Genomic DNA, 13,206 nt, shown 5'->3' with positions numbered 1-13,206 from the left:
AAAAGAATGAGGGCGGAGAGGAAAAAGTTTCAGAATAATTTAAAATGTGTATATAATGGAAATCACGTTTATTTAACTGTAATTGAAATTACAAATCCCACCTTTAGTACTAGAGACTTTCATACTTCGCTGACAATTAAATGATAAAGCAAAAGAGGTGAATGCTGTACAAAAATCTAAATTAGAAATTCTCATAGCTGCCTCCAAAAGAAGAGGAAAACATCAAAACCAAAAAAATTACTACTCAGTAACCAGAGGGGTCAGTCAGAGCCAGCTGCTGTGTGACCTGTTGTCCAGTAGGAGCCAGCAATCTGAGACTGGATATTCTGAGTATCTTCAGTTTCACATGTATATTTTAATTGTCACACAATACACTAATCCAAACAAATGCTTTCAATAGCCCATAAAGTATGTTGAACAGTTAGTAATACCTGCATTATTATATGAGGACCAAACATGGAAACTCAGTAGGGTAATTATGTTGTAGTATAGCATGACTGCCTGTTCATTAGCAGGTTCTTTTACTAAAGAAAAGTGTGTCCATTGCTTAGAAAAAGTTATAAGAAGAAGCTATGTGAATTCAACTGTTTACTCTAATACTCATGTCCCTTAAAAGGATGCATGCTGTAATGTATTTGCTACTGGTTTTCTATTCCCAGGTTGTTCCCCTTTCTCAGAGAAGCGGAGTCCTTGAGTGGTGCTCAGGGACGACTCCCATTGGCGAGTTCCTTGTGAATCCTCAAGAAGGAGCTCACAGTAGATACAGGCCAAAAGACTACAGTAGTTTTCAAGCTCACAAGGCTATGATGGTGAGTCACAGTAGGAAAAGAAGAATCTGTTTCGTTTCTTGTTGAGTAGAGGTTCTTTAAATTGCTGATCTTTAAAAACAAAACAAAACATTGGATTTCATATCAGCGTAATGTAATAACTGACAATAGGGTGTGAGATTGAATTTTTTGATGATATCTTCAGGTTTATCTGGCAACAATCTGGAAACAGATATTAAAAATATTAATTATGAATTAAATATCTGACATGAGAAAAAACAGACAGTGGTTGAGCCTCCAAAAAAATCTCTTTCCAGATGAGAACGCTATTGAAGTTTAGAATGGTTTTTGCAGAGGCCTGGCAGATTTAGTTATCTTCCAGAATTAATTTATTTTTATCAGTCTTTTTCCCATTATAATGAAAGAAAATAACAATTAAAGAACTAAAAATATTTTAAGTTAGTGATTAACATGAATGCTCTGAAGTTTCATTACAACTGTGAGAGAATGGCACAAGCATTTGGTATCAGAGTAGAGCAAGGTGCGTTTCCTTCTAGTTCTTGTTTTTCCCCTGCCAACTAATTAACAAACACAAAAAAAATCTCTTATTTATTTGTGGTTTGAAGGATGCCCAAAAAAAGCATTTTGAGGAGAAGTATATCGTCTTTATGGACATCTGCAAGAATTTTCAACCTGTGTTTCGCTACTTCTGCATGGAAAAATTCCTGGACCCAGCTGTTTGGTTTGAGAAGCGATTGGCTTATACTCGCAGTGTTGCTACATCCTCTATTGGTACAGTAAAACAACTGCAGCCATTCTGTTCAAAATGATTGTCCCCATATTTTCAGACCTTGTGCAGGTTTATTCATTTCCATAAAGAGGAAAATCATACCATTTCAGGATAATGACAGCTAAGCCAAGTTGCACTGTGACAGCTTCCCATACCCAGTTTACTGAAACTCTTATTCTAGTTGTAGGGGTGTAGGTTGTAGCCATGTTGGTCTAAGGACATAGGCAGACAAGGTTTTTTGGGTGAATCTGATATCTTTTATTAGACCAACCTATATAGTTGGGGAAAAGAAATTAGCAAGCTTATTCTAGTTGTTGTATTCAAAAGTTGGGTTTAGATTTTGGCTTTTTTTGCTTTTGTAGGTTTTTCTAATCTTGGAAGATTTAAAATAACATTTCCCATTTAGGAAATATTAATTCCTCCCCTTGTGTTTTTAGCAGAGTTAAGTCTATTAGGTGCCAATTTTACTTTCTTTGTCTATTAGCATTGTTTGTAATGTCTGAAACAAGGTGCTCAGCTTGAGCATATTTCTAGTTTGCTGCTGCTGCTGAACCAACATGGAAATGCACACATATTGGGTTTTTAATGAGCTTTCATCAGTTTGATGGCTTTACTCTTAAATTCAGGGTGATTCAGTTTTAGACTTAAATTAAATATTCACGTTCTGGAAGATATTCAAGAGAGTATTACATAGATTATGAGTGTGTGAATATAGGTTCTGTTTTAAGTTTAAACTATGTTAAAGCATCCCTGGTTTATATAGACATGAATACTTCAAAATATTGCTTATATGAATAGAATGAGTTCTTGGGCAGCAGGCCGGCTCAAAGGCCTGTGACTGTTCAACTATAGCACGCAGCAGAGATGGTACTTTTAACCCTACAGAGGACTGTCACTAAGCTCATGCTTTACACAAATGAAGATTGTCTATACTTCGAATTCATTCTACTGAATGCCGTATTGAGTATAGTATCAGTATCATACAATACAATTGAAACATACGACTGTGAGGCCCATTTGTGAGTTAATGAGTAACTAATAGAAAACAAAAAAAAAAGTATCATAAAATGCACCTTGAACAGTTATTTTAAAGCGTGGGTGTGTATGGTGGCATGTGACACTTATAAAATACATTTTTGGCAAACTGTGAAGTCTGTTAATATTTATCATAGTATTTCTTAGTATATTATTTGGCAAAAAATGAGGGACCTCTCTCTGCAAAATGGGAGGCTAATTCAGGTTTAAGAGCTCTATTGAGTGTTAAAATTATTTTATTGTTGTTGCATATCTGGTTTCTAACTCAACCAGTTTTGTGACTTTATGGCTATGTACAGACATTCAAAAAGCCTGAGGCAGAATTGATCCAAGTTGTGTGGTTTTCTGCAAGCAGCATAGTTTCGATCGGTAGCAAACAGAATACATATTCAGCTTTTGGGGGATAGCGGGGGTTTGGGGGAAGGAGAGCACTGCCAGTCTATATGTGCTGAATTTTTGTTTGGCCAGTTTCACTTGTACCTGTAAAAGCTTAATGTCTGTACCTGGCCTATAGGACCACATGTCCATCAAAGGGAAGGGGCAGAACTCCATTAAAGCAGATTTTCTGCCTAAAAGTTCCATCAGGAACTTTTATCCCTTGCATCCAGTGCACCGTTTCTGTTGCAGACACATTGTATGATATTTATATGGGCTACTCTGTACTGGTACTATTAGTCTGAATAGAGAGAGAGAGTGTATTACCTGCTCTCATTTTTAACTTGTTTACAGAAATCTTCTTAGTCAGCTTTTTCATGTTTTTACGAAGATGAATGTGAAAAAAAGTTTTAGTGATTACATTTCATATGAGATGATCTTTTTCAGTTGGCTATATACTGGGACTTGGAGACAGACATGTTCAGAATATCTTGATTGATGAGCAAACTGCAGAACTTGTACACATAGATCTGGGTAAGTGGAGCAGCAGGGAGAAAAAAGCTTTTTTTTTCTTAACTTAAACTTTTTTGTAACATTTCACTACATCTCTTGCTTTAGGAGTTGCTTTTGAGCAAGGTAAAATCCTTCCTACACCAGAAACAGTTCCTTTTAGATTAACGAGAGACATTGTGGATGGAATGGGCATAACTGGCGTGGAGGGAGTCTTCAGAAGGTAAGCAGTGTGTGATGTCTGTTGCCTCTCCATGCTTCTGTGCCTCCGTGCTTCTGTTTCAGCAAAGCTTCCCTGGTTGAGAGAGAGGCCCCAGTTTTGAAGGACTGATTTTTGGGGAAAGGGTCATGTGGTATGCATGTAAATGCAGTAGTTACTTTTAACCATGCCTACTATTTCATGTTAGTAAATGAGGATAGAAACTTTGAAGCTTAATAAGACATTTCTCACCTAATAATTTTCTTTCCACTAAGAGCTACTCTTCCTCGCTGAATATCCCCTTCACCCACAGCAGTCTGGTAAATGACCAAAAAGCAAACAGAATTTCATCTCTAAAGTAAAAGCTAAAATATAATTGTTTTAAAGTCAATTAATGTATTAAGTTGTAATCTTAATGCTACTAATCTATTACTAGAGTGTTTCTGAGGCTCTGGAAGAAGTCTTCTGTTACAAGGTCAACACTTAGTCTTGAAGTCTATAGCAGCAGCATTGAACTACCTCTGTATTCTATAGGGAGAGAGCGTTAACCCACTAGGGACCAAAAACTATCAGGCACAAACTTTGGCCTGTAATTTAGGTTGTTTCTAACTAGTGGAGGACAGAAGTTCTGGAACAGCCTTCACTCATAGGAATAGTGGGGGCAAATGATGATCTAGGTAGTTTTGAAATGAAACTTGCTGAATTTCAGTGGGATTATATGACACAGAAGAAAACTCAATTTGAGGCAGATGTACATGATAGTTTTGACAGCACAGCTCTACTGATTACACTTCCTAGCGAATATAATAATGCCAACAAAACTCTTGCTGCAAGCAACTTTGCTGACAGAAGAGAGCTTCTGTTGGTTTCGTCTGCCAGTAGTTCTCAAACCTCATTACGCTCAAGACACCCAGCTCTTAGTTTGACTTGTTTTTTGACTACAGAAAAGTAATAGAGCAATTCCTCAGAAACACCATAACAGGTCAGAAGGTTTTTAACACTGGATTTTTACTGGACTTACCTTGTGAATTATATTTACATTCCTAGAAGTGCTCACATTGTGTGACACCCCACAGCTCCCTGGCTGAGAATCACTGGGTCATGTTGTCTGGGGAGCTGGTGTACCTGCAGTGGCAAAAAGGCCCTTTTGTCAGCATGTCTGGCATGTTCATTATAGGGCTGTGCCAACTTATTGCTGTTGTGGCAGAGGCTTTGTAGCATGGACAAGCCCTTGGGGATACAGGAGTTCCCGTCTAGCCCTATGCCCATTTTCTGTACTATAAAATGGGAAGCATCAGTAATTACAATCCTGCTTTTGAAGAAGGGTAAAAATACAAATGACTTATGTTTTAAGAGGAAAAACTCAATATTACCATAAATGGAAGGAAGGCCAAAAACATCTTTAAAAAAAAATCTTTTGTAGGTGCTGTGAGAAAACGATGGCTGTGATGAGAAATTCGCAAGAAGCTTTGCTAACTATTGTAGAGGTAAATGTTTTTCATGCTTCCTGATGAATAACTGAAAGAAAATTGTTCTTTCTCTCTCTATATGTTGAAATATGATTGAAATAACCAACTGCGTTGAATCTTTGCTTTTTCCTATTGGATAGTTCAATGGAAGTGTCTAGAACTGTTCATCTCTAGCTTTTTTTTAAACTGTCCCCAGCTCACGTTTTCTGTGGCAACTCTTTAAGGCATTAAAATTACAAACCTGTTCCTTCAATATCTAAGGCTCCTAGTCAGAGAAGTATGTAGCACTTCTAACGTTTGCAGCGCTGCATGTCTAGTAAGCAAATGTACAGTAGAACATCTCTTAGTTTACTGAGTTTTTTGCTCTGGTAGTTGCATGCTAGAGCAGAACCTAGTATTTGAGGTACATCATAAAGCACCTGAACTGGAAAAGAAGTGAAACAACAGAATTGCTTAATAGTTTCAGTAGGAAAAAAACATGAATTCAACAGGTGCTCTAGAATGTGTACTGAAAAGGAGAAACGGGTTAATCAATATAAAAAAGGATTAACCTCTTTATTGAAGAGGGAGGACAAAAGCAGTTGGATCAGAACTGAAGCTCTTAGAGTATCAGGGGATGGGTCAGCAACACGCTTTTGCTTTGTGTTCATCTCTGCTTATTTGCTGTGTTCTGTCACTACTGGATTAAGCCACATGCAAGGGTTCTACTCTCGTGGACTTCCACTGTTTAATTTCTCTCTTCCTGTTAAGTCATTAAACTAGCTATAATTAGGATTTTAATACTTGTTTCCTTCTTGACTAGGTACTGCTGTATGACCCCCTCTTTGACTGGACCATGAATCCTCTGAAAGCACTGTATTTGCAACAGAGGCCAGAGGATAAGGCTGACATCAGCACCACTCTCAACGTTGATCATCAGCAGTGTAACAGAAAAGCCAAGTAAGGGAGTTATTTCTTGCCTAGCTTTATTCATAGGTGTTAGGCTTGGAAGGGACCTCAGTAGGTCATTGAGTCCGACCCCCTGCCCTGGGCAGGGAAGAGCACTGGGGTTAGACGACCCCAGTGAGGTGCTTGTCCAGTCTCCTCTTGAATACCGCCAAGGCAGGGGAGAGCACCACCTCCCTTGGAAGCCCATTCCAGATTCTGGCAATCCTTAGTGTGAAGAAGTTCTTTCTAAAGTCCAACCTAAATCTTCTCTCCGTCAATTTGTGGCCATTGTTCCTAGTTACTCCAGGGGGTGCCCTAGTGAATACAGCATTTCCTGTTCCCGGCTGCCCTCCCCTGATGAGTTTATAGGCAGCCACAAGATCACCTCTCAGCCTTGTCTTGTGAAGGCTGAAGAGATCTAGGTCCCTCAGTCTCTCCTTGTAGGGCCTTGCCTGCAGGCCTCTGACCATACAAGTGGCCCTCCTCTGAACCCTCTTGAGATTCTCTGCATTCCTGTTGAAGTGCGGCGCCCAAAACTGAACACCGTACTCCAAGTGCAGCCTGACCAGTGCCACATACAGGGGAAGCATCACCTCCCTGGACCTGTTCATCATACATGATAAAGCGCAGTTAGCCTTGTTGATCACTTTGTCACATTGATGACTAATGTTCATCTTGGAGTCAACAATGACTCCAAGATCCCTTTCCAATGCTGTGCTGCTGAGAAGGTCCTCCCCCAGCCTGTAAGTGTGTTGGTGGTTCTTTTTGCCGAGCTGCAGCACTTTGCACTTGTCTTTGTTGAACTGCATCCTATTTCGTTCTGCCCATTTTTCCAACCTGTCCAGATCCACCTGGATCCGTTCCCTACCCTCTGCTGTGTTAATTTGGCCCCATAATTTGGTATCAGTGCGAACTTGGACAGGGTGCTCTCTATGCCCTCATCCAAGTCACTGATGAAGACATTGAATAGCACCAGTCCAAGGACCGAGCCTTGTGGGACTCCACTGCCAACATCTTTCCAGGCTGATATCAACTCATCCACCACCACTCTCTGGGTGCGACCCCTGAGCCAATTTGCCACCCACCTGACTTGTAATCATCTACATCACAGCCTGTCTTTCCTAAAGTTTTGCATCCTCTTCTGGCTGCACACTCAGTTTGATTCTTTTTCATTTTTATTTTTCTGGCAGTGATCAGAGTTTTAACAAAGTGGCAGAACGTGTCCTGATGAGGCTTCAGGAGAAACTGAAAGGTGTAGAAGAAGGGATAGTGCTCAGTGTGGGAGGACAGGTGAACCTTCTAATACAACAGGCCATGGACCCCAAAAACCTCAGCCGACTCTTTCCGGGGTGGAAACCTTGGGTATGATCTGGAAGTATCCACTAAGTTGTAGAGCAAATAAGCCTGTTTGATTCTTGGGGAAAGAATATCGGTTAGCATTTAATATGGAAATTTCTGGAATATAAATATGATCTCAGAAGTGATTGTGTAGGTTTATAAACAGTTTTGAAATCAATGTTTAATTTCTTTAATGAATATCCAATTATACTGTTATTCTCCACAACTGTCATCAGGATAGTGTTCTGGTATTCCTGTGCTGTACAATGGAAATTTTGTGACATTCAAGAAATGGTTATTCCTCTCAAACTAGGAATTAAGTGGCTTCTACATGTAAATCCTTTTATAAAACCTTGAATTCTTATTATTAGTGTTTGGCATTTCCTAAAACTTGACTCAAACTCAGATTACTGGTTAAGTATCTCTACACTCTTGTACATTTTAAAATAATAATAAGACTGTATTACCTCTACTGAGTGGAACCATTGTAAACTAGAAAACATGGAATAACCAAGTGCATTTATAAAAGAAGCAGCACTGTATCTTCAAGTCTGTTGTGTAGTGGTACTTGACAGAATTCAAAACAGACCTAAAAAGAGCTTCATATGCAAGTTTATTTTTCAGACTAATAATGCTGCAGCTACCAATAAGAGAACATCATCACTGCACAATGCCTTCTTGATAAATCATCTTTGAGTCAAGTACATTTATAGTGCTGCTTTTTTGTTCCTTTTAGTTTAAATTATATTGGCATTTTCTTTGCATAAACAAGGATTTTCACAGCATTAGCAACAAAGTTAGCTTTGTCTTCTTCAAAAATGTACTATGGGCTGAAACCTGACACAAAGTTCTGACCCCAAAATATGCAGCCTTTCAATACTGGAGAGAAATACAAAATTTTAAAATTATAATGTGAATACATAACTTGTTTACTTAATGTGTACAGTTTTATTTTATATATTGAATTGCATGTCCCTTTGTTTTTTTTGAACAATCAGATAGTTAATGAACATGCACAAAGCAGGAATCTCTTCAGACAGTTGTGTCTATATTATACTTTTTAAAATCCTGCCTGAAATGTTTAATGTTTAAAAAAAATACAAATAAAATATATTAAATTTGACACAATCTCAAAATCCTGAGGTTGGACTTCAGCATTTCACTAACGTTAGTTTGTCTTGCTTTTATCATTTCAGTTTTTAAGTTTGTTACATTTTTTTGTCAATGCTTCCACAAATTTTATTCCGTAATGCTGGTAGAAATGGAAAATGAAGGCGGAATGAAACTATCTTCCTATAAGAAGATGTTAATTTGTAGACTGAAAATGAAATAGGTCAAACGGAGCATGAATGTTAATGGTTTCATAGGAAAGGAAAGGGTCATAGCTTGCAGCCATGGGTAATAAGTAGAAAAACTCTGAACAGAAAAGTGCTGATGAAGATGTAAAACAGTTAATGCCTAAAGTTAGGCTCCTCTATACGTGTTCTGATTTTCAAATATGATTTCTATTGGAGTTGGTAAGTGCTCAGCACTTCTGACTCAAGTATTTTGTAGGGAGTGTTTAGGTACTAATTTAAAAAGAAAATCTTGGTCACTGGCTGTATTACTTGAACTTTATTAACATTCTTAAAAAAGAAATCACTGCATGGGACTTCTAAATCAATGTAGGGTCTAGGTCCAATGCGTATAGAAGTATTAGCCCAGCAATTATTAGTATATGTTATCCCCATTGCACCTGTTACATAGAATTATTCTTTAAAGGGACAGTTTTAATTGTTTGACCTAAAATTTAGATTTTGTATTGAAAAACAAAAGAAAACAAAGAAAAAAACTATTAAAATTTAACCCAAATAAAAAAATGTTCAGCTTCAGAGAGAATATATTTAATTATTCCACTCCAGTGTTGTGAACTCAGTATTTTATTGAATGAAGAAAAGAAAATGAAAGTAACAGTCTATTTTACTGTCTCAGCTAAACAAAATAGGAATAAGAAATATATAAGTAGTTTGAACTGAATATAGTTAGTATGCAAGTATGACTGTCATAGTGACAGTTTTCCTTTTTAAGGAGGAATACCTAATTTTGGCATGCTCATACATAATACATAGTGTTTTTCCAGAGAACTCAGCTGTTAAACTTAACGTTACAGTGAAGTTACCTGTCTCAAGCCATAATAATACTCTTATGACCAGGGATCATCAGGCATTGAGCTTTCTCTTTGCATGTTCTAGTACTTCTTCCTTTTTAAAGGTCAGAATTAGAGACTGATATTGTAGTTAATTTCTAGCATATGCAGGATAAAAAAGTATGACTTTTAATATAAATGAGTTGGGAGAAAGTATTTTGTTCTGAACATTTCACTCAAATTCAGGTCCAGTAACCTTGAAACTAAGGCTGTGAACAGATTTGCATTTGTAGCACTACAAGTGCCACAGCATCTTGTTGCACTATGAAGGGTGTTCCTATTTTCAACCCCCACCATCTCCCCTGCAGCTGGAGTACTGCAAAATCTGTTGTCACTGACAAAGACTGGTGGCCACCAGTGCCTGCTGCTGGAGTGGCAACAGCAGCCCCTGTTGCTGCAGCAAACAAAGCGGCAGCCCCCAGTTCTGGCTGGACTGCAGCTCTGCTCTCTACCAGGATGTTGTTAAGCCAAATGCACTCCTCCTTCCCTCCCACCTTGGAAGAGTAAAGCACTGAGATGCTTGGAGCAAAAGATCCTCTGCAGCCCTACATGCAAGTGTACAGATGTTACTTGGGGGGCTGTGAGGTACAGCACCAAGGAGAAGTTCCCATTTCAAGCAGGAGCATGGCTGAGGCACTTGCACCATTTTTGTAGCACCATAGGCAGGGTGCGCATCTGTATGACTGCTTTTTGTAGTTCAACAAGTTTGTATATAAAACTACAAATATAACATCTGTCTATGACCTAAGATCACTTGATACCAGAGAGCCATATAAAAATTGCCTATATTAGCACTCCAGAAATATGAGAATACATATAAGTCTGTATCTTTTACATTATAATATTTTCCTGGCATGCACATTGTTATATGATTGTAAAAAATGAATTTAACATGGACTGCTTCTAAGGAATATTTTAGGCCAGGGGGAGTCTATGACAATGTGAAGTGACAGGGCTGTTAAGATTTTGATTTGTATTTTTTTACAATCCAATGCAACTTAGTTACGTATGGGAAATGTGTGTGTGTGTGCAGTTTCTGTTGGATAAGTGTCTTGCCTCCAAAACTGGCCCCCTTGGGGATAGATCATAGATTTAAATGAGTTGAGACTGAACCACTATTAGAGAAGACTGCTGCAGAACAAGGATTGATCTCAGCAGGCAGAAATGCGTGAGGAACTGATAACTTTAACCACCAGTGTTGTCAGTCTGGAACATTTCATGATCTCCCAAGACCAACATAAACATCAGGATTAATTTCCCAATGAAAGTTAGTTATGTGATTTTGTTATATGATCCTATGAAACTTTGTGTATCCAGAGTATGTACAGTATATTTTATTGAAACCCCACACTTATTTGTTATAAATCACTTTTTAACATCCCAGAAAGTTATGCCTTTAGAAAATACCGTTTGCAGGTGGTGATGAAGTCTATGCTATGTTATCTATTCTGGGCTACTGATAATATTCTATGCAAATATAAATGTGCTACACCTTCAAGAGCTATATTACATAATGTGCAAAAGTGTCAATAAAGACATCTTTCTTAATAACGGGTGCTAGCAATAGCTCACTGGAATTTAATCTGTGCCACTGTGGTAGATGAAAGTATGCATACTGTTATTATTACTTTCACAATTCAAAGCTGAAACATAGTATAAACCAGCAGTGTCAGATTCACCTGGGGCCCCAGGTCAGATCTGGATGTTAGGGCTTCTTCTGGGCTGGATTTATTCTGGGGTGGCAGTGGCAGCAGCCACCACAGCAGCAGTGGGGCAGGAAGCCACAGGCCAGGCAGCTGCTTCCTGTGGTAGAGGTACATAAGCAAACACAGGCAAGGCAGCCTCAAGGTGGCTAGAGTAGCCAAAGTCCATGTCCACCGGGCTCCTTGATTTCACAGCAGGGCACACCCACCACTGGCCACACATACCACCAGCCACACCCCCGGTTTAGCACAATCTGTATTACGGTATTAGCAAAATCTGAGCAATACATCTCTAAATGAAAACACAGATCCCAAATACAAAAATATTGTCAAAATGATGTTTTTATAAGTTCTTTGCTTCTAGAACAGTAACCTTCAATATACTGTGTTTACCTAAATCCAAAAGCTCCGCTTATTAGGGGTGCACCGACAGAGATTTTTGGGGCCAATACTGATAGCCAATTTTTAAGGAGGCATATCAGCTGATACCAATCTGATTTCCGATACCAACCCAGCAACTTGAACAGCTGCTTGTAGCTGGTAAGTCTGGTGTGGTGGAAGGGGAGGGGGAAGGGAAAGGGGCTGGTGGCAGGATAGATCAAGGTCCCTGTGGTGAAGGAGGAGTGGGGCTGGGGCAAGCGCTGCCCAGCCAGGGTAGGGTGGATACAGGACAGAACCACGGCTAGTCCAGTGGCTCCTGCTGCTGCTCCCACCACTCGCCCAGGAGGACATAGGGGATGTGTGCCCCCAGATTTGCATGGGGAGAGCTGGGGCCGGGGCTCCACCAAGTTCCTCCCAGCAGAGCAGGGCTGAACTCCAGTGGGCAATGGCAGCACTGGGAGGGGGCTATCCCAGCTAGTTGCGTGGGGGGGGGGGGGGGTGCTACTCTGTCCCTGCCCATCCATGCATACCTCCAGTTAAAAACCCCTATTCTAAAAGTACGATTAAACTTAGATGGTGATCACTCACTGTCTTTTATTTTTTATCTGTGTTTAAGCGATAAAACCCAGCACACTGGAACTACAGTACTTAAAAAATTCTGTTGTGTGAGAGGTGGGGAAATGAATTATATTTTCCTCTGGGATTCACACAACTTTGGGAAACCAGCTCATCTGTACTATTATAAAACATACCATGGTAGTATTGCTTTATTTTTGCACTTTATACTGTACTGTTGTTAAAAATAAAGAATAAAAATAGTCTGATTTTCTATCAGTGAAAGATTTTTCTGCCTCACGTATATTATATGGACTAAATTATGCCCCCTCCACCCCCTTCACAGTATGAATCACAATTGAGCAATTGACTTGCTCTGGAGCTGCTCATAAGTATAAGTGACACCTAAAAAATTTGTCCCTATCTAGTCATTCTTTGTAGTATCTAGTCAAGACTAATCAGTTCAATGTCTTAATATGCTACATCGTAGTCTAAATTGGTGATTCTTGACCTTTCTAGACTTGAGGCACCCCTTGGAAAATACCAGCCCTTTATTTTCAATTGCTTTTTGCCTACAGAAAAATACTAGACCAATTCTGTTGCGAAGACCTCGGAAAGACCACAGTCCAATTTGAAATCTCTGGGCTTCTACTGTATATTGCATGGAAATGTTTCCACACCTAACAGTGCTTACACTGCTTGGAACACTGGCATCATTGAAAGGATCTCAAGGCACCTGAGGGGTGCCAGGTCAGCCTGGTTAAGAAGCATTGGTCTAGACAGAGTATGCATAGCAAGACTGACTTGCTTAACTCAAAGACCCCATCAAGAGAAGGCTGGTTCTCTCCTGACTTAACAGAAGCCTTGCCTGAATACAATAGTTCTGCTGGTTGATTTGGAACAATTTAGTTCAGCTTATGTACACCACCATAGGACACACACCAGCTATAACTACCTTACATCAATTTAGCT

General features: G+C 39.3%; 2 protein-coding genes across 10 annotated transcripts in view; one reads left to right on the top strand and one right to left on the bottom strand.

Annotated features, from left to right (window-relative positions):
- The window catches only part of ATM (ATM serine/threonine kinase), a 105,988-nt gene extending 93,465 nt beyond the window's left edge, over positions 1-12,523 (top strand). For all 4 annotated transcript variants that reach the window (XM_019481998.2, XM_019481999.2, XM_019482002.2 and 1 more), the window contains 7 exons: positions 660-809; positions 1,394-1,559; positions 3,415-3,501; positions 3,586-3,700; positions 5,100-5,163; positions 5,948-6,084; positions 7,263-12,523. In XM_019481998.2, the coding sequence (XP_019337543.1) occupies positions 660-809; positions 1,394-1,559; positions 3,415-3,501; positions 3,586-3,700; positions 5,100-5,163; positions 5,948-6,084; positions 7,263-7,440 (897 nt within the window). In that variant the 3' untranslated portion in view covers positions 7,441-12,523. The remainder of the gene's footprint in view (positions 1-659; positions 810-1,393; positions 1,560-3,414; positions 3,502-3,585; positions 3,701-5,099; positions 5,164-5,947; positions 6,085-7,262) is intronic.
- The window catches only part of C1H11orf65 (chromosome 1 C11orf65 homolog), a 44,785-nt gene continuing 31,617 nt past the window's right edge, over positions 39-13,206 (bottom strand). For 3 of the 6 annotated variants that reach the window (XM_019482005.2, XM_059720855.1, XM_019482006.2), the window contains 2 exons: positions 4,698-4,801; positions 39-878 (listed from right to left, as the gene is read on the bottom strand). In XM_019482005.2, the coding sequence (XP_019337550.1) occupies positions 4,768-4,801 (34 nt within the window). In that variant the 3' untranslated portion in view covers positions 39-878; positions 4,698-4,767. Of the gene's footprint in view, positions 879-3,928; positions 4,802-13,206 lie in introns of all 6 variants that reach the window. The other 3 variants (XM_059720848.1, XM_059720843.1, XM_059720850.1) reach the window with 3 other exon arrangements.

This window comes from Alligator mississippiensis, chromosome 1 (assembly GCF_030867095.1).
Source record: "Alligator mississippiensis isolate rAllMis1 chromosome 1, rAllMis1, whole genome shotgun sequence".
Taxonomy (NCBI): domain Eukaryota; kingdom Metazoa; phylum Chordata; order Crocodylia; family Alligatoridae; genus Alligator; species Alligator mississippiensis.
The sequence above is the reverse complement of the archived record's forward strand: the minus strand, read 5'-3'. Positions and strand labels throughout refer to the sequence as shown.